We start from the raw sequence: 25,739 nt of genomic DNA on the forward strand, positions 1-25,739 counted from the left end.
TCGTGTAATTTTGATCTATTTGCACTCAAACGATGTTTGCAGAGATTGAGCACGTAAGTGCTTGGAGAATTTTCTCTTTTTAAATGAGCATTGTTGAAAGTACATCAGAATTTCCCCCAGAAGTACTGGTGATGATATGGAATGAGTAAAAGCCTGTTCAATGACCTGGGATTAGTATTTTAGTGGTCCCTATAAAGATCCACTTTATTGAAATATTTCTACAGTAGATTCTTGCTTGCATTGTTAGTTCATCGGCAACGAGGGCAAATGATCTCATCTTTCACTAGTAGGGTAGGGATGTCGTACAACAAACTCTTGCTCTTGTTTCATTAGCAAATCACCAGAACTCGTCTGATAGGTAAACAAAATAAAAATAGAGAATTTTCCATCCAAACTCCAGAAAAATAATAGAACTACGACGTACCAAAGAGAAAACAGTGTGCATTGATTTACTATATTGCCTTAAAAATAAAACTTCATAAAACTTAATTATGCAACTCTCAACAGTGGAGTTGAATTGCAGCATTTGCATCTTGAGAACAAAAATTCACTTATCAACCATAGAAGAATACATGTCACTACCATGCCCTTTAATCTCGTACAAGCTTTAAAAAATTTATGATATTGCCTACATTCTAACAATTAGGACCATACTCCTAGTCTTGACTCTTCCGTTCTATTGAGTCTACAGAGTCACTTCTATTGGGTTTTCCACCAGCACCAGCAGCCTCTACTGGCATATCTGGCTTTGCTGCATGTGTTGGAGCAGTTTTTCCATGATCACCAGCTTCACAGGGTACAGCCATTCCGATGTCTGAGCTTACCAGAGTATTAAGGAATGCTTACAAATGTAGGTCATGTTTGATCGACGAAAGCGAGCAAAGTTACCAGACAATTTATAGCTGATGCGAATATATCATAGAAATCACATAGAAATGAACTCCATCGATCTCACTTGCAGTAAGCATAACCTAGTTAGGAACAACATGAACCAAAAAGGATACACTGAACTGTTCCATCAGACATAATACCCGAGTAGATCTTTCTTGACTCGCTGGACAAGCTCTGGCTGCAAATTCAAATGGATTTACCAGATTTAAAATACAGAATACAGGGATAAGCTTTTAAGACAAAGAAAAGACAATTTAATTGCATACATTCAGATAAGGTTTCTCTGCACAATCCCTCATTTGAGGTGTGAGCCCATGCTTTGTTTTCAAATCCTTCAGGAGCAGGATCACCTTCTTTCCGTATCATAACGATCTTCTCCAATCTCATCAGGTTCAGTATACTATCAGATTCTGCAATAATTTGGATTGTTGTATGACCTGTTCAATGTCTGCAGTTTTAATTAGCACAGTATCAACATATGTTTTATAGGACTCCACTATGCAAGGTAGGTCCATGAGAGAGGCAGGGAAAAGTTCATAGCCAATCATGAACGTACTACTTTTTCCATCTTCTGTATGAAGCAAGTGTCACAAATGTTACACACTTAAAATATAATGAAGTGAATAATGATATGATTTCAACCTGCAAGCTTTGAATCTAGATGTTTGCATGAGACCTATGGTTCTAAGCATCTGTTACGAGAAAGGATTGGCCAGCCTTAAAAAGGACACATCCACCGTATTGGTTATTTTGGAATCCTACTATCTTCTTAATTATGTAAAATTCTAAAAAGTATTATTAAATGTATGAAAATCCTAAAAATTTAGAAAAAATTATCGCTGAAGTAGGAAAGTAGAATTCCTCACATATGAAGGGTGAAAACTAAAACAAATAAAAAAGTAAGTTACTCATATATGCAATAGCAACCCTCTCCCCTCTCCAAGCTCAGTGAGTGTCACCAAAGTGTAGTAGAGGTCATGATTGTGTTCATCGGACATAGAGGTCAGCTCATGACAGGGAAGAAGAGAAACGCAAAATCTAAGGTTGTGCTAACTTCTAATTTTGCATCGGGCGCAAGGTCACCTGTTGATACGGTTGCACCCTGATGATACACTTAGTTATGATCTTTTCTTATTGCATTAGATGTTTATTTTTATTAAAATAAAATTCCTGTAGGTCGTATTCGAACGCAAGAGGGGTCGCGTTCGAATGCCCTTGTGAACGTCTACATCAGATTCGCAAATACATAGAATGCATATTGTGCATTCGAACGTAGTCGGGCAAGTTCGAATGTCCACGTTCGAACGCCTGTATCGTATTCGCACATCCAGAGATAGAGCTTTTTGAGTGCGTTCAAACGCGATCGGGCGCGACGAGAATCCTCTAGAATTAGGGTTTTATATTGTTTTAGGACTTGTTGACTAGCCTCTATAAATATGTGGATGGCAACCATCTTCATTATGCTATTGGATTCTTGATTTCTTATCTCCTGTCTTCTCTCTAGACTCCCCCCTCCTCCCTTCTCTTCCTTCACCATCCTTCCACCTCTACCATTGGCAAGGTTTCTTCTAACTTCTAATCTCCCTCGACTATCGAGCCACCCCTCTTCTTTGAGATCTCGACCACTTCGTTCCCTTTATCTACTTTCGTTAATCACTTCCACAATCCACCCTCATCTCCATACCTATCCATAACCCTAACATCCACTCCAACCGTCACCACTACCATCACCCATGTTATTCCGTGTTTTCGTCCCTACTACAGTTCGAATCTACGAAGGGCATAAATACGAAAGTTGTAGATCAGGAAGTTACGGATCTAACCCAATTGGTTTCGTAATTTTCTGACTATCGGAGAATATTTGACGAATATTTTCCCACGGTTGCGCGGATTGCTTCCTACAATAAATTCCGATTTTAAGGAATTGTTCCGTAGCTGATCTTTTGGTTACAGATCTTATCAATTGGTATCAGAGCAGGCGAACCTCAGACCTCCATTAATGGTTGAAACAAGGAAGATGACATTAACAAGAAGACTTATGGAGAGCACACCGATAAAGGAGGACTCAATGTACGATGATCCTAACCATGAGGCTGATCCTTTGGAGTGACCATGGTAGGACCGAGTCAACCAACGTCCATAGGTTTGAATATGGATGAACTTAGGGGCATGTTCCAAATATTGTTGTATAGAGTTGACAACATGTAAAAGGATCACAATGAATTCAAGGAATATATCGTAAATCGATTGGGTTCGATGACGAATGGAGTTTCAAGAAGGACCAGCGGTGGGACTTCATTGAACCGATACCCCACAGGTCCAGGTGCGTCATATGAGTGTCAATGATCCTCTCCTACCTATGCCTTCACATCATCCCCCGCCTCTGTTACAAAACCCAAGACCGGCGGTGGTGTAACCCGAGAGGCGTGCAGCATCGGTGCGCTTCGTTGATGAGGAGGATTGACACTACGAGGATGAGGTTGATCCCTATGGAGATGGTGATGAACGTGTTCGAGGATTTAGAAAAGGTGATCAACATGCATAAAGGTTTAGACCTGAACCAAGGATCTTTCACGAACCCGACAACGCTATTCAAGGGAGAATCGCACGCTTGGACTTTTCAAATTTCCAAGGTAGTGATTCAACGAATTGGGTGTTTTAAGTTGAATAATATTTTGATTGTCATGGTACAGCGGAAGATACAAAAATCCAGATGACAAGCTTTCACTTTCAAGGAACGGCATTGCATTGGTATAGATCGGTTATTCGTGGTGGTGGATTTACTGGATGGATTGATTTTTGTAAGAGGATTATATGCAGATTTGAGATAGTGGCATATGAAAATTTTGCTGCCATATTAAGCGAGATGGTTCAGAAGACTACCGTATTGGAGTATCAACCTGAGTTTAAAAGAGTTAGTAGTCGTTATGAGCCACCGTGGCCCGAAAGGACATTGATTAGTACATTTATTTCAAAGCTACGGGAGGAGATACAAGCGGATATTCGTGCTCTATGTCCTATTACTCTTGAGGAGGCCTTTGAAAAGACCGTGAGGATGGAACAAAAGCATAGGGCTCTAAGGATGACAGTGAAAACCAATTGGGGCAACCGAGATGGTCGGTTTGCACCTAGAACGCCGGCTGAAAATTCTGCGGTTTCAAAAACAACGGCTGCGAGCACTAGACCATGACTACCTTTGAGACATTCTTCCGATGTTAGAGGAGGAACTAGACCCCCGTTCGAACTCTCACACCTACTCAAGTAGAGGAGCGAAGAGCGAAGAGCCTTTGCTTTCGATGTGATAAGCGTTTCACCCTCAGTCATCGGTGTTCTAAATCGATCGGGAGTGTGATGCTTATTGTCGGTCATGAGGAGGATGATGAGATTGTTGATGGTGAGGAGTATCTAGAGAAGGTCCATGAAAAAGCCGTTGTGGAGGGCGTGGAGGAAGATATCCAAGCTGAAATATCGATGCATGCATATTCGGGTACTTTCGCGCTGAGGACGTCACGAGTGGACAGACTCGTTAGAAAGCATTGTGTGCACATCCTCATCGATTCGGGGAGTACACACAACTTTCTAGACAAGAGGCTAGTGAGGAGATTGGGTTTGGATGCCGAACCGACCACGGGATTTGATGTTGCTATTGGAGACGGCACAAAGCTTAGGGCGAAGAACTTGTATTGCCAGGTCGATATACGAGTACAAGAATACAATATCATTGTGGATTTGTATCCGTTGGCACTACGAGAAGCGGACATTGTCCTTGGTGCTCAGTAGTTATAGAGTTTGGGACCCATCACATTTGATTTTTGAAGCATGTGGATGAAATATAAACAAGAAAACAAAGATGTGCAGCTTGATGGTTGTTCGATCTTCGCCGATTCCTGCGATGCAGCCTATGGTGCGGCTGTCTTGTGTATATAATTTGGCATATCTTCTTCAGTTAGGACCAGTAGGAGAGGAGCTTTAAACGAGTTTAAGTACTACTATTGAATTGTCTTTTTTTATTAGATAACTTTTCTGGATTGTTTGAGGAGCCACAGGAGTTGCCAACAATAAGAGCGGTGGACTATCGCATAGAGATTATACCCGGGGCTACACCGGCGAACGTGAGGCCATATCGGTATCCACATGTGCAAAAAAAAGTTATCTCAAAGATGGTAGCCGAGATGTTGGAGCAAGGCCTCATACAACCAAGTCATAGCTCATACTCATCCCCCGTGCTATTGCTGTGAAAAGAGGATAGGACATGGCGTTTTTGTGTTGACTATCGAGCACCAAACATTATTACCGTCAAGGACCGGTATCCCATTCCGATTATCGAGTTGTTGGATGAGCTTGTAGGGGCGACTATATTTAGTGAGCTTAACTTGAGGGCCGGGTATCATCAAATTAGAGTTCACCCGGCAGATATGCACAAAACTGTATTTTGGACTCCGAATGAGCATTACGAGTTCCGAGTGATGCCTTTTGAATTGTCTTTTTTTATTAGATAACTTTTCTGGATTGTTTGAGGAGCCACAGGAGTTGCCAACAATAAGAGCGGTGGACCATCGCATAGAGATTGTACCCGGGGCTACAGCGGCGAATGTGAGGCCATATTGGTATCCACATGTGCAAAAAAAAGTTATCTCAAAGATGGTAGCCGAGATGTTGGAGCAAGGCCTCATACAACCAAGTCATAGCTCATACTCATCCCCCATGCTATTGGTGTGAAAAGAGGATGGGTCATGGTGTTTTTGTGTTGACTATCGAGCACCAAACATTATTACCGTCAAGGACCGGTATCCCATTCCGATTATCGAGGAGTTATTGGACGAGCTTGTAGGGGCGACTATATTTAGTGAGCTTAACTTGAGGGCCGGGTATCATCAAATTAGAGTTCACCCGGCAGATATGCACAAAACTGTATTTTGGACTCCGAATGAGCATTACGAGTTCCGAGTGATGCCTTTTGATTTCAGCAATGCTCCTACCTTTCAAAGCCTCATGAATGATAAATTTCGGCCTCTATTGCAAAGGTATGTCTTGGTATTTTTTGACGATATTTTGGTGTATAGCAGGACTAAATTAAAGCATTGGCAGCATTTGGAAGATGTGTTGAATTTGTTGAAGCAAAACCAATTAAAGATCAAGAAGTTCAAGTGCCTATGGGGAGTACCACAAGTGGAGTATTTAGGCCACATTATTTCAGCGGATGGTGTAGCGGTGGATCCTCAAAAGGTTGCATGTATGATCGCTTAGCCTATTCCTACTACCATCGGATTGAGAGGATTTTTAGGGCTGATCGGATATTATCGACGCTTCATCGCCGGATATGGCAAGATCGCTGCTCCTCTCAATTCTTTGTTGAAGGACTCTTTTAAATGGACAGATGAAGCCACTTTAGCCTTTGAAAAACTGAAAACTGTAATGAGGACAGCACTTGTTCTAATGCTACCGGACTTCACCAAAGAGTTCATTATAGTATGTGATGCGTTGGGTGTTGGCATAGAAGCTGTACTAATGCAAAGAGGACGTCCCTTAGCCTTTCTTAGTAAGGCTTTATCACAAGAATCTCAACAATTATCGACTTATGAAAGAAAGATGTGGCAATTCTACATGCGGTGACAAAGTGAAGGCTTTACTTGATCGGTAAACGATTCATTATCCGAACCGATCAAAAAAGCTTTTCATACTTTATGAGACAGCGCATACATACTCCGGCACAGCAAAGATGGGTCATAAAATTGCTAGGGTATGATTATGAAATTTAATACAAGAAGGGAACAAAAAATAGAGCGACGGATGAACTATCGCGCCAACCCGATACCGCCGAGCCTGTAACCTATTTATCTCCTACTTTTCCCTTCCTTGACGAGCTGAGGTATGCATGTATATCTGACTCAGATATTTTGAAATTGTTGCAAGAGGTGATGGATGATCTGGAGTGCCATCTCGAGTTGGAGAATCAAGGCGGTTTGCTGCTGGACCACAAATGCATTTGGGTACCCATAAATGATAGATTGCGGCAGAAATTATTGGAGCACTTCCACCACACTCCAGAGGCTGGTCATGAGGGTGTCTTGAGGACTTATAGGAGGATATCTCAGTTTGCACGTGACTAGGATTGAGGCGAGATGTGAGGAGTTTTGTCTGTGCTTGCGAAGTCTGTCAAAGGGCTAAAGCAACCACATTGAAACCGGCCGGATTACTTCAGCCTTTACCTATACAGGATCGTGTTTGGGAGGACATTTCTATGAACTTCATAGAGGGTCTTCTGTTAGTACGTGGTTATTCTGTTATCTTTGTGGTAGTTGACAGATTGAGCAAGTATGCGCACTTTTCGGCATTGTCATATCCGTTTTCAGCCAAATTGGTAGCTGAAATTTTTGTTAGAGATATTACTCGGTTACATTGCCACGCAAGATTGTCTCAGATCGTGATCGTGTATTAATGAGCGACTTTTGGACCGAGTTTTTCAGATTGCAGGGGACTCGATTAAACTTTTGTTCGGCCTACCATCCACAAACGGACGGCCAAACCGATGTGGTTAATCGAGGCATTAAGCAATATTTGAGGTGCTTTGTTGGAGAGATGCCGAGACGATGGTTGGAGTTCTTATCGTGAGCGGAGTGGTCTTATAACACCGCCTATCATAGCAGCATTGGCATGACTCCATTTGAGGTGGTGTATTGACGCACAGCTCCGACGTTACGCACTTATAATCCAGTGGCATCGGCAGATAAGACGGAGGTGGACTTAGCATTGATAGATAGAGACGCCACATTGAGACGTTACGCACTTTCTTAGTAAGGTTTTATCACAAAAATCTCAACAATTATCGACTTATGAAAGAGAGATATTGACAATTCTACATGCGATGACAAAGTGAAAACCTTATTTGATCAGTAGACGATTCATTATCCGAACTAATCAAAGGATCCATACTTTATGGGACAGCGTATATACACTCCGGTATAGCAAAAATGGGTCACAAAATTGCCAGGGTATGATTATGAAATTCAATACGAAAAAGGAACGAAAAATAGAACGGCGGATGCATTACTACGCCAACCCGATATTGCCAAGCTTGCAGCCTATTCTTCTCCTACTTTTCATTTTCTTGATGAGTTAAGGTATACATATACATCTGACCTAGATGTTTTAAGATTGTTACAAAAGGTATTGGATGATCCGGAGCACCATCCAGAGTTAGAGAATCGAGGCAGTTTGCTGCTGAACCGCGGATGCATTCGGATGCCCGCAAATGATGGATTGCAGCAGAAATTGTTGGAGCATTTCCATAAAACTTTACATGCTGGTCATGAGGGTGTCTTGAGGACTTATAAGAAAATATCTCAGAGTTGCACGTGGCCAGGATTAAGGAAAAATGTGAGGAGTTTTATCCGTACTTGCGAAGTCTATCAAAGGGCTAAGGCAACCATATTGAAACCAGCCGGATTACTACAACTTTTACCTATACCGGATCGTGTTTAGGAAGATATTTCTATGAATTTCATAGAGGGTCTTCCGCTGGTATGTGGTTATTTAGTTAATTTTGTGGTCATTGACAGGTTGAGCAAGTATGCGCACATTTCAGCATTATTACATATATTTTCAGCCAAGTTAGTGCCTGAAATTTTTTTGAGAGATGTTGCTCGGTTATATGGCATGCCACGCACGATTATCTCAGATTGTGATCATGTATTTATGAGCGACTTTTGAATAGAGTTTTTCATATTATAGGGGACTTGATTGAACTTCAGTTCGGCCTATCATCCACAGACGGACGGTCAAACCGAGGTGGTCAATCGATGCATTGAGCAGTACTTGAGATGCTTTGCTGGAGAGATGCTGAGACAATGGTTGGAGTTCTTACCGTGGGCGAAGTGGTCTTACAACACTGCCTACCATAGTAGCATTGGCATGACTCCGTTCAAGTGGTGTATGGGCGCACGGCTCTAACATTACGCGCTTATGATCTAGTGGAATCTGCAGATCGAACGGAGGTGGACTTATCTTTCATGGATAGAGACGCTACATTGAGGAGGTTGCGTGCCTATTTTAAACTTGCTCAAAACCGCTAATAGGTTCTTATACCAAAAGGTCGGCTATGAAACGATTCCTTCAAGATCTGGATTTATTACAAGAATCAGTCCGCGCAATCGTGAGAAAATATTCGTCAGATATTCTCCTGTAGTCAGAAAATTACGAAACCAAGTGGATTAGATTCGTAACTCCCTGATCTACAATTTTCGTATTTACACCCTTTGCAGATTCGAACTACAACTCGGACGAAAATATGAAATAACGTGGGTAATGGTAGTAGTAAAGGGTGGAGTAGATGTTAGGGTTATGGATGATTATGGAGATGAAGGTGAAGGGTGAATATGGTTAAGGGATATAGACGAGGGAGAAGAAATGGTCGAGATCCCAAAGAAAAGAGAGGAATCGGCAGTCGAGGGAGATTAGAAGTTAGGAGAAACCTTGCCAACGGTAATGATGGAAGGATGGTGAAGAGGGAGGAGGGAGAGAATCTAAAGAGAAGATAGGAGGCAAAAAATCAATAATCCAATTACATAATAAATTTGGCTACCATCCACATATTTATAGAGGCTAGCCAACAAGTCCTAAAATAATAAGCAACTCTAATTGTAGAGGACTCCCGCCGATCGTGTCCGAACGCGCCCGATCACGTTCGAACACGCAAAAGACGTTCTTTGTATGTGCGAACGCAATACAGGCATTTAAACGCGGCGTTCGAATGCACTTTTCACGTCCTCTGTATTTGCGAACCTAATGCAGGCGTTCGCAAGGGCGTTCGAATGCGACCTACAGAAATTTTATTTTAATGAAATTAAACAACTAATGCAGTAAGAAAAGATCCTAACTAAATGTATCAGTGTTCGAACGCACTTTTCGTGTCCACTGTATTTGCGAACCTGGGACAGGCGTTCGCAAGGGCATTCGAACGCGACCCTTCCTACGTTCGAACACGACCTATAGAAATTTTATTTTAATAAAATTAAACAACTAATGTAGTAAGAAAAGATCCTAACTAAATGTATCAACCTACTATGCTTCTCCCACCTGGCACTCAAGGTGAAAAGTCGAGGAAATGCTCCAAAATGTCAGTCTCCAACTCCCATGTCGCCTCATCGGATGGCTTGCCAAGCCACTCGACTAAAATCTCCATCTCTAATCTGGTAACCATGTCATCGACGGCACCTAGCAAGTACACGAATTGGCTCTACGATCTTTGTCTACTCCAATGGCTCTGGTAGAACTGATCCAACGACTTTATAATCTCCTATCCGCTCCCTCAGCAATGAAACATGGAAGACAGAATGCACTCTCGACCCCTCCGGCAGCTTCAAACAATATGCAACCGGACTAATACGCTCCAACACTTGAAACAGACCAAAGTAGCGATGAGCTAACGTTTGGTTATGCATCGGACGCAAGGTCACCCGTCAATACGGTTGCACTCTCACAAACACCCAACTGCCAATGTCGAACTCCTGCTCCCCATGGCTACGATCATAAACTTACTTCATGCGGTTTTGAGTAAGTTTAAGATGAGTATGCAACCTCCTCAATGTGGCGTAAATACTCCACTTGTGGTACTCCCCATAGGCACTTGGACTTCTTGATCTTCAATTGGTTTTGCTTCAACAAATTCAGCACGTCCTCCAAATGCCGCCAATGCTCCAATTCAGTCCTGTTATACACCAAAATGTCGTTAAAAAATACTAAGACATACCTTTGTAATAGAGGCCAAAATATATCATTCATGAGGAACTTGAAAGATAGCCGGAGCATTGGTGAGACCAAAAGGCATCACTCGGAACTCGTAATACCCGTCCGAAGTCCGAAATACATTATGCACATCTGCCGGGTGAACTCTAGTTTGATGATACCTGGCTCTCAAGTCAAGCTTGCTTAATATGATTGCCCCTGCAAGCTCGTCGAGCAGCTCCTCTATAACCGGAATAGGATACCGGTCCTTGACGGTAATAGCATTTAGTGCCCAATAGTTGACACAAAAGCGCCATGTCCTATTTGTTTTTCGCACTAATAGCACGAGAAATGAGTATGAGCTATAACTTGGTTGTATGAGGCCTTACTCCAACATCTCGACTACCATCTTAGAGATAACTTCCTTTTGCATATGTAGATACCGATATGGTCTCACGTTTGCCTCGGTGGCAACTGGCTGTAGCTCCTCAAACATTCTAGAAAAATTATCTAATAAATTAGACAATTCAATTATTATACATGAACTCATATTAGGCTCATCTTCTGCTGGTCCTAACTGAAAAAGATAGGCCAAATCAAACGCACAAGGCAGCCCCACCATAGGCTGCATCGCAAGAATCGGGAGGTCAAAGAAAGAGAATTGACCTATGACCGAACGCCATCAAGCCGCATATGTTTGTTTCCTTGTTTAAATTTCATCTACATGCTTCGGAAATCAAATGTGACGGGTTCCAAACTTTGTAACTACTGAATGCCAAGGACAATGTCCGCTCCTCGCAGCGCCAATGGATACAAGTCCATAATGATGTCGTGTCCTTGCACCCATATACCGACCCGGCGACACAAGCTCTCCGCCTTAAGCTTCATGTCATCTCTAATAGCAACGTCAAATCCTGTGGTCGGTTCGACATCCAAACCTAATCTCCTCACTAACCTCTCATCTAGAAAGTTGTGTACTCTCGAAATTAATAAGGATGTGCACACAATGCTTTCTAATGAGTCCGTCTACCCGCAACGTCCTCGGCGCGGAAGTATCCAAATATGCATGCATCAATATTTCAGCTTAGATATCTTCCTCCGTACCCTTCTCAACGGCCTACTCATGGACCTCCTCTGGATATTCTCCATCAACAACCTCATCATCCTCCTCGAGACCGTTAATAAGCATCACTTCCAATCGGTTTAGATCACTGATGACCAGAGGTGAAACGTTTATCGCATCGAAATCAAAAGCCCTTTGCTCTTCGCTCCACCTGGGCAAGTGTGAAAGTTCGAATGGAGGGTATTGTGCCTCCTCTAACATTAGAAGAAAGTCTCATAGGTGGTCGTGGTCTAGTATTTGCAGCCGCTGTTTTTGAACCCATAGAATTTCCAGTCGGCGTTCTAGGTGCAAACCGCTTGTCTCGATTGCCTCAATTAGTTTTCGCTGCCATCTTTAGAGCCTTATGCTTTTGCTCCATCCTCACGGCCTTCTTAAAGGCCTCGTCAAGAGTAGTAGGTCAAAAAGCACGAACATCTGCTTATATCTCCTCGCGCAGTCCTAAAATAAATATACTCATCAATGTCAGTTCGGGACAAGATGGTTTACAATGACTACTAACTCTTTCAAACTCAGCTTGGTACTTTAATATGGTCGTCCTCTAAACCATCTTGCTTAATGTGGTAGTAAAATCTTTATATGCTGCTGTTTCAAATCTGCGTGTAATCCTTCTATAAAAGTCAGCTATCCTGTAAATCCTCCACCACGAATAACCGATCTATACCAATGCAATGCTATCTCTTGAAGGTGAAAGCTTGCCATCTAGACCTTTGTGTCCTCTGCTGTCCCTTGACAATCCAAGTATTGTTTAACTTGAAACACCCAATCCATTGGATCACCATCTTGGAATTTTGAAAAGTCCAAGCGTGCAGTTCTCCCACAAATAGTATTATCAGGTTCGCGAAAGATCTATGGTTTAGGTCTGAACCTTTGTGCATGTTGATCACTTTCTCTAAATCCTCGAGCACATCCATCACCATCTTCAAAGGGATCAACCTCATCCTCAAAATGTCAATCATCCTCATCAACGAAGCGCACCGGTACCGCACATCTCTCGGGTTCCACCACCGCCAGTCTTGAATTTTGTATCGAAGGTAGGGGATGATGTGTAGACATAAGTAAGAGGGGATCATTGACACTAACATGTCGCACCTGGACCTGTGGGGTATCGGATCGGTGTGGTTCCACCGCTGGTCCTTCTTGAGGTACCGATCTTCATCGAGGAGATGACAAAGCCGATTGGTTCATGATATATTCCTTTAGATCATTATGATTCTTTTGTATTGCATCAACTCTTTACAACAATGTTTGGAACATGCCCCTAAGTTTATCCGCCAAGCCTATATTCACACCCATGGATGTTGATTGACTCGGTCCTACCATAGTCGCTCCAAAGGAATCAACCTCACGATTGGGGTTATCATGGATTGAGTCTTCCCTTATCGGTGTGCTCTCCATTGGTCTCCTTATTGATGTCATCTTCTTTGTTTCCACCATTAATGGAGGTTTGAGGTTCTCTTAGCTCTAATACCAAATTGATGGGTTCTTGTACCAAAAGGTTGGCTACGGAATGATTCCTTCAAGATCTGGATTTATTACAGAAATCAGTTCGTGCAATCATGGGAAAATATTCGTCAGATATTCTCTTGTAGTCAGAAAATTACGAAACCAAGTGGATTAGATTCGTAACTCCCTGATCTACAATTTTCGTATTTACGCCCTTCGCAGATTCGAACTGCAACTGAGACGAAAACACGAAATAACGTGGATTATGGTGGTAGTGACGAGTGGAGTGGATGTTAGGGTTATGGATGATTATGGAGATGAAGATGGAGGGTGGATATGGTTAAGGGATATAGACGAAGGAGAAGTGGTCGAGATCCCACAGAAGAGAGAAGAATCGACAGTCGAGGGAGATTAGAAGTTCGAAAAAATTTGCTAACAGTAGAGATGGAAGGATAGTGAAGAGAGAGAAAGGAGAGAGTCTAGAGAGAAGATAGAAGGCAAGAAATCGATAAGCTACCATCCACATATTTATAGAGGCTAGCTAACAAGTCCTAAAACAATAAGTAACCCTAATTCTAGAGATTTCCCGCTGATCGCGTTCGAACGCGCTCGATCACATTCAAATGTGCAAAAGACGTTCTCTGTATATGCGAACGCGATGCAGGCATTCGAACGCGGCGTTCAAACTCACTCGACCGCGTTCGAACGCACTTTTCGCGTCTGTATTTGCAAACCTAATGTAGGCATTCGAATGCGACTCCTCCTGCGTTCGAACGTGACTTACAAGAATTTTATTTTAATGAAATTAAACAATTAATACAGTAAGAAAAGATCCTAACTAAATGTATCAACCGCATGAAGCAAGTTTATGATCGCAGCCATAAGGAGCAAGAGTTCGACGTTGGCAGTTGGGTGTTTGTGAGGGTGCAACATCAGAAATTAGCACATCGATACTTCGGTCCGTTTCGGGTGACCTTGTGTTCGATGCAAAACCAGAAATTAGCACATCGATACTTCGATCCGTTTCGGGTGTTAGAACGTATTCGCCCGGTTGTATATCGTTTGGAGCTGTTAGAGGGGTCAAGAGTACATTCTGTCTTCCATATTTCATTGCTGAGGGAGCGGATTGAAGATCATGAGATCGTTAGATTAGTTCTACCGGAGCCATTGCAGAAGACAGAGATCGTAAAGCCAGTTCGTGTACTTGCTAAGCGCCGACGACATCATGATACCGGATTAGAGATGGACATTCTAGTCGAGTGGCTTGGCAAGCCATCCGATGAAGCGACATGGGAGTTGGAGAAGGATATTTTGGAGTGTTTCTTTGACTTTTCACCTTGAGGACAAGGTGGAGGAAGCATGGTGGACCGATACACTTAGTTAGGATCTTTTCTTATTACATTAGTTATTTATTTTTATTAAAAAAATTTCCTGTATGTCGCATTCGAACACGAAAGGGATCACGTTCAAACGGCTTTGCAAACGCCTGCATCAGGTTCACAAAAATAGAGAACGTGAAACGCACATTCGAACGTGGTCGGGCACATTCGAACGCCTGCATCGCATTCGCATCGACAGAGAAAGCTTTTTATGTCGCATTCGAACGCGGGCGGGAATCTTCTAGAATTAGGATTAATAATTATTATTTTGGCTTGTTAGCTAGCCTCTCTATAAAGGTGTGGATGGCAGCCAAATTTATTATGCTATTGAATTATTGGTTTCTTGTCTCCTATCTTCTCTCTATTCTGTCTACCCTAATCTCCTTCCTCCCTGTTCACCAACCTACCACCTCTACCATTGGCAAGGTCTCTTCTAACTTCTAATCTCCCTCGTCTGTCAAGTCCCTCCGTCTTCCTTAAGATCTCGACCACTTCTTCCTCTTCATCTTTATCCCTTAAACAACATCAACCATCCACCCTCATCTCCATTATCATCCATAACCCTAGCATCCACTTCACCCGTCACCACCACCATCATCTACATTATATCATGTTTTTGTCCTAGTTGTAGTTCAAATCTGCAAAGGGCATAAATACGAAAATCATAGATCAGGGGGTTACGGGTCGATTCCACTTGGTTTCGTAATTTCCTGACTATGGGAGAATATTTGGTGAATATTTTTAGTCGGTTGCGCGGAATGCTTTCTACAATAAATTCAGATCTTGAAGAAATCATTCTGTAGCCTATCACAAGTGTGTGAAGACGCTTCAAAGAAGAGTTGTACCTTTGGTCAAGGTTTTTTGGCGGCACCATAGTGTAGAGAAAGCTACATGGGAGCCTGAGAAGGAGATTCAGTCTGCTTACCCATATTTATTTATCGACTCAGGTGTGTAATTTCGAGGGAAAAATTTCTTGTTGTTGGGGGTAGTTGTAACACCCAGAATTAATAAATAAAGAATAAAAAAATAAATTTCACGAACGCGCTAAGCGCGTGCGTCCCAGCCTACCCCCCACCATCCTCTCTTCCTTCTCCTTTCGTGCACGCCATCACTGCCACCCTCCCCTATTTCCCCTCCACCCCACCATCTCTCTCTCCCTCTCCTTCTCTCGTGCTGTCGATGCCGGAGCCGACGAAGCCAAGTCTTAGAACCCTCTCGGTAGGCCTCTAAACCCCTCGTTAAATTTTGGTAATCAACCTCTTCACCTCGCCGTCATCGGAGTCCTCGGCGGCCGACGACTTCGCGTCTAACTGCCCGGTCCGAGAGCTCCGGCGCGAAGGGTGGGGGGAAGAGGGGAGGGGGTTGGAGAAATTCCTTATGTGGGTTTCAGGCCCTTAGTGAAGGGGGGAACCTCCATGGCCACCGACCAAGGAGTGCGCCTCGCCACTCCGTCGGCCACTCCGGCCACGGGGCGAGCTGCTCCCGCTCCCCCATAGGGGGGAAGGAAGGACAACGGCTCCACCTCGGGCTTGGGCTACGCCCCTACCACAGTCGAGCTCGAGTCCTCTTTCCCTTCCCTTCCCTCCAGCTAACCACCTACCTCAGGTGACGTGCGCCGGTCGCTGATCTCAAGGGTGGGCTGCCGGCGATGTGGGTCACCGACAGCAAAAAGGGGTCTTTTCCTCCTCTATCTCCTTCCCTTGGAAGGAGATGGTGAGGGAGGGTGGGGGTTAAGCAAACCCCCACCCATCTCTTGGTGGGCTGCAGTTAGGAAGCTAGTGGGTTGCGGTCTAAACCACAGCCCATAGAGCTGGTGGTCTACGGTCTGAACCGCGACCCATGAAATACATTCCTTGCCCTCTTGGGTTGGGCTTGAGCCTAACCCAACACCCCACTTATGCACCAGCAAGCTAGGCTAAACTTAAAGCCTAGCCTAGGCCAAATGGAGTTATTTGGACTTTATAAGCCCCATTTCCCTATCCTCACCTTATTAATTAGCCTAACCACTTCCCTAAAGACAAATTCTTATTACCTAAATAGTGTGAATTTTAGGATAATATAAAACTCAACCCTAAGGAACCCTTGACTCATGTGATATGCCTAAACCTAAATTCTCTAATAAGGTAATTAATTTTATTAATTCACTAACCTTACGTATGGCTTTACTTGCGTGAATTGTTAGGCCCAACACCGCGCGAGGAGGATTTTGGGATCCCGAAGGAGCTGGCTAGTTGAAGGAAATTAGAGTATTGTGGAGATCCCCAGGCGAGTAGAATTTATATGAGTCTAGAACAATATAGTTGCTGATATTATACTCTTTATGATGTTATAAAAATGATAGTGTCAGCACATGAATTTAGTATAACTATTATGTATCCTAATATGTGTAATTGTTGATAGTATACTTTTCGTGATGTTGTAGGAATGTTAATGTTAGCACATGCATTTAGTATAACTATTATGTATCCTAGTATATACAATTGTTGATAGCATACTCTTTATGATATTATGAGAATGTTAATGTTAGCACATGCATTAGTATAACTATGATTTATATGTATTCTGGTATGAGACACTCTTGCATAAACATCTGTAATAAATGTAGAATGTAATGACATAATGACTATTACATGACGTATACATCAACAGACACTGCATCACTTCCACCTATCACTAGTTAGTGGTGTTCTGACTAAGCAGTGCCCTCTACTCGCTCGGCCGGGGTTAAGGGTATTGTGGCATGTGATGTGTTTGGTGTTGGCATAGAAGCTATACTAATGCAAAGAGGACGTCCCATAGCCTTTCTTAGTAAGGCTTTATCACAGAAATCTCAGCAATTATCGACTTATGAGAGAGAGATGTTACCAATTCTACATGCGGTGACAAAGTGAAGGCTTTACTTGATCGGTAGACGATTCATTATTCGAACCGATCAAAAGAGCCTTCCATACTTTATGGGACAGCGCATACACATTTCGGCATAGTAAAGATAAGTCACAAAATTGCTGGGATATGATTATGAAATCCAATACAAGAAGGGAACAGAAAATAGAGCGGCAGATACATTATCGCACCAACTCGATACCGCCGAGCTTGCAGCCTATTCTTCTCCTACCTTTCCCTTCCTTAACAAGCTGAGGTATGCATGTACATCTGACCCAGATATTTTTAGATTGTTGTAGGAGGTGATGGATGATCCGGAGCGCCATCCAAAGTTGGAGAATCGAGGCGGTTTGCTGCTCGATCGGAGATGCATTAGAGTACCCGAAAATAATAGATTGCAGCAGAAATTATTGGAGCACTTCCACCAAAATCCAAAGGCTGGTCATGAGGGTATCTTGAGGACTTATAGGAGGATATCTCAGAGTTGCACGTGGCCAGGATTGAGACGAGATGTGAGGAGTTTTGCCTGTGTTTGTGAAGTCTGTCAAAGGGCTAAGGCAACCACAATGAAGCCGACTAAATTACTACAGCCTTTACCTATACCGGATTGTGTTTGGGAAAACATTTTTATGGACTTCATAGAGGGTCTTTCACTGGTACGTGGTTATTTTGTTATCTTTGTGGTGGTTAACAGATTGAGCAAGTATGCACACTTTTCGACATTGTCACATCCGTTTTCAGCCAAGTCGATGGCTGAAATTTGTTAGAAATGCTGCTCGATTACATGGCATGGCATGTACGATTGTCTCGAATCGTGATCGTGTATTTATGAGCGACTTTTGGACGAAGTTTTTCAGATTACAGGGGACTCGATTGAACTTTAGTTCAGCCTACCATCCACAGACGGACAGCCAAACTTAGGTGGTCAATCGAGGTATTGAACAGTACTTGAGGTACTTTGTTGGAGAGATGCCGAGACGACGGTTGGAGTTCTTACCATAGGAGTGGTCTTGTAACACCACCTACCACAGCAACATTGGCAAGACTCCATTTGAGGTGGTGTATGGATGCACGGCTCCGACGTTACGCGCTTATAATCCAATGGGTATTTATAAGGGTGCAACTGTATGGATAGGTGACCTTACGTCCAATGCAAAACCAAAAGTTAGCACATCGCTACTTTAGTCCGTTTCGAGTGTTGGAGCGTATTGGTCCGGTTGCATATCGTTTGGAGCTACCGGATGGGTAGAGAGTGCATCCTGTCTTTCATGTTTCATTATTGAGGGAGTGCATTGGAGATCATAAGATTGTTGGATCGATTCTACCGGAGCTATTGGAGAAGATAGAGATCATAGAGCTAGCTTAAGTACTTGCTAGACGCCAACAACATTTTACCAGATTGGAGATGGAGATTCAAGTTGAGTGGCTTGACAAGCCATCTGATGAGGCGACATGAGAGTTAAAGCTGATATCTTAAAGTGTTTCCTCGACTTTTCACCTTAAGGGCAAGGTGAGGGAATTGTGGTGGGCTGATACACTTAGTTAGGATCTTTTCTTATTGCATTAGGAGTTTATTTTCATTAAAATAAAATTCCTGTAGCTCGCGTTCGAACGTAGGAGGGGTCGCGTTCAACACCTTTGCAAAGGCCTGCATCAGATTCGCAAATACAAAGAATGCATATTGTGCGTTCGAACGCGGTCGGGCGAGTTTGAATGCCCGCGTTCAAACGCTTGTACCGTGTTCACACAGATAGAGATGGAGCTTTTTGGGCGCATTCGAACGCGATCGACGGAAATCCTCTAGAATTAAGGTTTCATATTGTTTTAGGACTTATTGGCTAGCCTTTATAAATATGTGGATGACAGCCAACTTCAATAAGCTATTGGATTATTGATTTCTTGCCTCCTATCTTCTCTTTTGACTTCTCCCTCCCTCTTCACCATCCTTCTACCTCTACAATTGGCAAGGTTTCTCCTAACTTCTAATCTCTCCCGACTGTTGAGCCACCCCTCTTCTTTGGAATCTCAACCATTTCGTTCCCTTCGTCTACTTCCCTTAATCACATCCACCATCCACCTTCACCTCCATGCCCATCCATAACCCTAACATCCACTCCACCCGTCACCACCACCGTCACCCACGTTATTCCGTGTTTTCGTCCCTGCTACAGTTCGAATCTGCGAAGGGTGTAAATACGAAAGTTGTAGATCAGAAAGTTACGAATGTAACCCAATTGGTTTCATAATTTTCTGACTACCGGAGAATATCTAAAAAATATTTTCCCACGGTTGTGCGGACTGATTCCTATAATACATTCAGATCTTAAAAGAATCATAGCGTAGCCTATCTTTAGTTCCAGATCTTATCAAGTGATATCAGAGCTTATCATTGGTATCAAAGCCTATCAATTTGGTATCAGAGCTTATCAAAGTGGTATCAAAGCTTATCAATATCCCTTGATAGGTGAAGAATTGTTCCACGCGATAGATCCAATCCAATGGATCGTCTCCGTTGAATTTAGGAAAATCAACTTGAGCAGTCCGAGGTTGTAGCGCTTGATTGCGTCCGTTCTCGTATCCTCAGTGTAGTGGCTCATTATGCTGGACTCTTGGTTGATATGGGTGCTCCTCCAACTCCTCCCAAGGGTCCTCCTTTGTGTATTGGGTCATGGGAGCCCTCGGATGCACGGGTAGTAAATCAGCATGGCGGTCTTGTAGTTCAGTGTATCGTAGCCATGGTGCGGCCAAGATCGGCCCGGACCTAATCCTGTGGTAAAGGCTGCTCCTTAGTCTTCCAGGTTGGTCATAAAGGAGAGATCGTCAATCTGGTTGGGCCACAGCTGATAGAGGGCCACAAAAGTTGCAGCCATCACCGGTTCTTCCGCGAGCGCGGGTGGATCTGGATCGGTGGCTACATTGGTTCTAGGCGAGGTGCCACCTTGTCCATCTACCCCATGAGTGGTAGGGTCTGTCTTGGACGTTGTTGATTCATATCTGCAAGGGTTGCCTTCATCTCTTTTACCGCCTGCGCCATAGAAGCTATGGCTTGAGGTAGATCAGCTAGGTACTCCATGGGATCTCGCAAACGCAGTGGAGATGGCAACCTTGGTGGCGTTGTGTGCTCTCTCTCTCCGTGGTTTGATCTGCCACTTGTGATGTTGTTCCGCTTGTTTCACCACTCTTAATCTCGTGGTAGTCATGACAATCTAAGGAATGCTGACTCTAATTTAAGTTGTTACGAACCGATTTATTAGATCGTAACCTAGGCTAGTTCGCACTTTATTAACCCTTCAATGATTATATAGCTGCTGAGTAAACTCTTTTTTTAGAGTGAAGAGGAAGAAGTTGTTACAAAAGAGGGCGTTTAAGAGTTAGAGAAGGCCGACCAAAGAGTTAGTACGGTGGAGGGGACGAGATGGGAGATGGGCGCCAACGACTAGGTTAAAAAGGAGAGATAAGGGGCTGCAAACGAATAACCCTTTATTAATGGTTTTTTAAGATACAAGTTATAAAGCCCTATTTATAGAGATTAAATCAAAAAGTCGTAAACAAACTTAACTAAATTAGTCTTCCTTATCTTCTCAGATTAATCTTTCATTTCGCCATATATAGATATTGAATCTGAGAAAACTTTGAATATGAAATTTATAAATAAGGAAGTTATCGATCTTCTCTAACTAGTTTGATATTATTCGGACGTCTGTGGAATATCCTGCGAATATTTTCTCAAAACTGTGCAGAGTTGGATTCTGGTGTTCTAGGCTCAAAGCTCAATTCAACAAACCTACCTTATTTTTTCATTAAATTGTATTCTTCTCAGGAGATAGCTAATATGCCCTAAATCGGCCAGCAAAGATGTCACGTCATCGGGGATCGAATTAAATAAAATCCTAACCTACTAAGACTTTGACTAAACTATATAAGCATAATAATAAGATAACAATACTTGATCCATCGAACCCAATGTCTTTTGAGGTGATCTGATCAAGTTCGAATCACATTATTCCACCATGCTTCCGACCACCTTATCCTCAAGGTGTCTATGGTGGTTTGCAAACCTTATGTAATTGCTTCATCGATTGTGTGTCCTTTTCAGTTTGTCCATGCTCTTCCCTAGATTGGTCCTTCATGTTGCCCTCTGGATTATCCTTGATCGACTCCTCCATGAGCATAATGGCAGCGGGCTATTTGGTGCATTTATAGCTCGATACAAAGCGCTCATTGCAATAAAAGCATAGGCCCTCCGAGCATCGATCTTTAATCTTCGCTGATATGAAGTATCTACTTATCAAAAAATCCTAAACAAAATTAACTAAACCAATGCCAATCTTTGACTAAACTACATAAGTATAATAAATAAGATAACTAGACTCGATCCATCGAGCTCAATGTCTTTCAAAGTAATCCAATATGATCCGAATCACATCATTGATTTTATCATTTCCTCTTTTGTTAGTTGTAACATATTTAAAGGCAATGGGGATGAATGATTTTTGAGTAAATTGCTAAGCAATCTTGAGATGCAGGTGTGGAACCAAAGACCTAGAGATGTCAAATCCTAGTGTCTTTTTCCCAAACTGCTGACCATCAACATTGTCTCCTCTCAAGAACGGGTTACATCAACAATCAACAAGGGTGATTGATTCCATTTTCGACTCCAACGATGAGTCCAATGGCCAAAGTTTGGGTAAACTCTTTTCTCTTTCTAGTATCTTGAGTATTGGATTCGTATACTTAGAATCATATTTCATCTTATCGATAATCTTAGCCGATTATATTCACTAAGTGAGATTGACAGATTTGCTTGTTGATTTATGCTTTAATTGATCTAAGTATTAATCTTGGCATCATAGTTGAGCATCATAAGTATTTAACTTGTTTTCCAGGAATTAAAAAGTAAATGCTTGCCTTGTGATTATATTTTCCTTTTAGGCCCTAACAGATAATAAATCTTTTCGGGGAAAACCTAATTGGGTTCAATTAATACACAATTATTTGAATGATTCCCTGCTGTCCTGGTTCATTTGCATGCTCGCATTGCCTAAGCCTTCAAATAGAGCCATCTTTTATGAACTTGGCAGCACTTTAAATGCCAATATGATGAATTCCCTTTAACAGATTTTCTGTAAAGTTACGACAGTCTTCTACTATTTCTAGCTTTTACAAAGGCGATTACCATCCAAGAAAACTTATGTTGTATGGTTTTCAAGTTATTGTAACTCTTAAGGATATCATAACCTATTGCACAATTCATGCATACTTTATCCTTTTTATATCTTATTGGTATCGGTGCTCTTGATATACCTAGTGCTCTAGATAACAATGTCATGCTGAGTTTTGAAACTGATCTCCAGGTTATAGTAAGTCAAATTCTAAGGCAAGTTGACCAATTCAGAAAAGCATGAGGCTTTCAGATTCGAAGTTTATGACTGAGAATTAAGAAGCATGATTAGTAACTCAGTTTGCCAGAAGAAACAAACCTGATTTGTACCAATCAACAACAAATCATGAAGTCTCAATTTCAACCTTTGACAGCAATCTGGCTGCTTGCTGCTTCCTTTCTAAGTCCTCTATCCATCATCACCTTCCTCAGCTCATCAGCCCCAGCCCAACTTCCAACAGCAGCATAGAAATTTGAGACTAATATATAGATTCCAGGATTATCTGGATCAAGCTCTAGAAGGTGATTTGCCACCTGCTGGCCTCTAACCAAATCCATGTTAAACTTGCATACGTTCAGCATGGCCACACAAACTGCACTGTTAAGTTTATTAGCACTTGCACTCAAACTACAATAAAGGTCCCAGGCCTCCTCAATTCTACTTGCACGTCCTAACAAGTCAATGAAACAAGCGTAATGCTCTTGACCTGGTTCCATTCCATGCTTGTCTCTCATTAAAAGGAAACACTTGCGCCCCTGATCCACCAGACCTGAATGAGCACAGGCTGAAATAACAGCAAGAAAAGTAACACCATTGGGCAAAACTTTGAAAGATTTTTCTTCTTCCATTATTTTAAACAACTCTAAAGCTTCAGGCGCATGCCCATGACTACCATAAGCATCTATAATACTCGACCAGGAAACAACATTCTTCTCCCCTGTCCGATCAAAAACCACACGTGCAGCCTTTAGGTCCCCACATTTGGCATACATGTCAATAAGGGCATTGCATGAGATGGTTTCAGAATCATGCCAACGACGGATCATTGCACAATGTACCTGCTTCCCATAAGCCAGATTCAATGTGTCCGAGCATGCTGATAGAGCACTAGTAAGTGTTATCCCATTTGGTTTCATCTTCCCCAGCATCAAGAAAGCCTCTTTTAACCGCCCATTTCGTAGACACCCACTAATCATAGCATTATAAATTGCGACATCTTTCAGGCAATTCAAACCCGCAAACACTTCAAAACTATCCTGAATCAACCCGCAGCTCGAATAAAAGTCAATAAGCGCAGTACCCATGACAACACAATTATAACCATTTGCAACCACCCAAGAATGGATTTGCCGACCTTGACGAAGCATGCATGAAGCTGCACAAGCTTTCAACACGGAGCACAGAGTGAACTCAGTGAATTTTACATCTTCACGAACCATCGTCTGAAACGCTGAGATGGCAGAGGCATTACGGCCATGGCGAACGAGGCAAGAAATGAGAGCATTCCACGTAACGGTGTCTCTATTGGGCATTTCGTCGAACAGTGAGAGGGCACAGTGGAGATGGCCAGATTTAGAGTACGCGGCAAGGAGGGCGGTGGTGGGGATGGGGTGGGAGAGAGAGGAGGATTTGAGCATGAGGGCATGGAAGTGAGAGGAGAGAGAAGGTTGGGAGGCGAGGAGAGGAAGGAAGACGCGGGAATCGAGGTGGGCTGCGCGATCGAAGCAAAGGTTGCGAAGGCGGCGGAAGTGGTGGAGGACGGAGATGGAGGACGGTGGGCTTTTGGGTGTTTCATCGAGGAGGTGGTGGGCGGTCGAGAAAGTGGATATGGAATTATGTCGACGACAGAGCCGCATGGACCGAGGTTTCATTGACCACATACTCTTTTTATTTTCGTTTTTAAAGGTTTCAAACAAACGGCTACCAAGTCTGTCAAAAAAAGTGTCATATTATGGAGCTGAGACACAACGTTGGCTCGCTCAAGCTAGCCGTGATTAGGCTCGTATATTTTATATATATTATATATAAGCTCTATTTGTTTTGAGTTTAGGGGGTTATTCAGGAACCCAAATCTGATTCAGTAACTAAATACTAAAATAATTTTATTTTTCTTAATCAAGTTCATTCCTTAATAAATAATTAAATAATAATATAAAAAATTTTAATATTCTTTTAATTTGATTTCAATTTTATTCGTTTAATATTTTGTCAATCTTATTTCGCCTCTCTTTTCTCCTCTCTCTCTTTTTTTTTTAAATACTCAAATATTTATATTACAAATATTATATCCTCATGTAATGAGAAATCTAAAAATAAAATAAAAATTATAGTAAACTAGTATAAATAATTTGAGTAAATAAAATATAATTATTTTTAAAACATTTTTACTAATAATATATGTTTAAAAAAATTATATAAAATAATTCGTCAGTTAAGGATATGTGTCCTAGAAAATTTGATCTCTATAACACATCAAAATATACTGTTGCTTTCTTAGAAAGATATTTTTCTTCATATTTCGCAATTAGGGAGAAGATGCCATAGTGGACAACAATTTGGCAAAAAGATTGAAAATTGGACTAATGAGAAAGATGCAATTTTATTAGAGCACTTGTGTCACCAACATGATGCAGGGAGAAAGATTGGTAAGACTTTTACCAAAGATGGTTCGAAGGAAGTTGTGTAGGATTGGAAACTAAATACCAAGAGTGACATATTTAAGGATGAGTTAAAAAGTAGACGGAAAGACTTTGTGAGTATTACAAAAATTACAAGAACCTGCAAAATAAAAGTAGATGGGGTTAGGACTGACATCTTTCACAAGCTGGTCGCAACTAATGTTGAAGATTAGGATTTTTTTGATAAAGATATATATTTTAATAATATTTTTTTAAAATTTAATTAAATCAGTTTATATTTTGAACTAACAAATTATCAAACATAGTAATACAAAAATATTTTTTTCCACTTTCCAAAATGACACGAGATAAAGATGTCAAAACAAATGATTTGTACACTAGTAGAGATGTATGCGGCAAATCCCCTATTTATGATAGTCTGTTTGCTTATTGCACTTGGTAAACAGGTTTTAATATCTCTTGTATTAACTTTACAGATAGTATTAGAACCTCGTTT

The 25,739-nt window shown here is 42.0% G+C and overlaps 1 protein-coding gene across 3 annotated transcripts; it reads right to left on the reverse strand.

Annotated features, from left to right (window-relative positions):
• Nucleotides 1-444: 444 nt before the first annotated feature.
• LOC140768635 (pentatricopeptide repeat-containing protein At5g66500, mitochondrial-like) lies at nucleotides 445-24,498 on the reverse strand. Of its 3 annotated transcripts, none has more exons than XM_073108983.1 (4): nucleotides 22,923-24,498; nucleotides 1,158-1,328; nucleotides 1,005-1,069; nucleotides 445-814 (listed from the first exon to the last, which is right to left on the reverse strand). In XM_073108983.1, exon 1 carries the CDS (start codon nucleotides 24,482-24,484, stop codon nucleotides 22,964-22,966), a length of 1,521 nt encoding a protein of 506 aa, XP_072965084.1. In that variant the 5' UTR covers nucleotides 24,485-24,498; the 3' UTR covers nucleotides 445-814; nucleotides 1,005-1,069; nucleotides 1,158-1,328; nucleotides 22,923-22,963. The 3 variants fall into 3 exon arrangements, with proteins under 3 accessions (XP_072965084.1, XP_072965085.1, XP_072965086.1); XM_073108984.1 differs by having other exon boundaries at nucleotides 1,158-1,339; nucleotides 22,923-24,497; XM_073108985.1 differs by having other exon boundaries at nucleotides 445-819; nucleotides 1,158-1,339; nucleotides 22,923-24,497.
• Nucleotides 24,499-25,739: the final 1,241 nt, after the last annotated feature.

The sequence above is a fragment of the Typha angustifolia genome, chromosome 10, assembly GCF_048772165.1.
Source record: "Typha angustifolia cultivar Huaian chromosome 10, ASM4877216v1, whole genome shotgun sequence".
Classification (NCBI taxonomy): Eukaryota; Viridiplantae; Streptophyta; class Magnoliopsida; order Poales; family Typhaceae; genus Typha; species Typha angustifolia.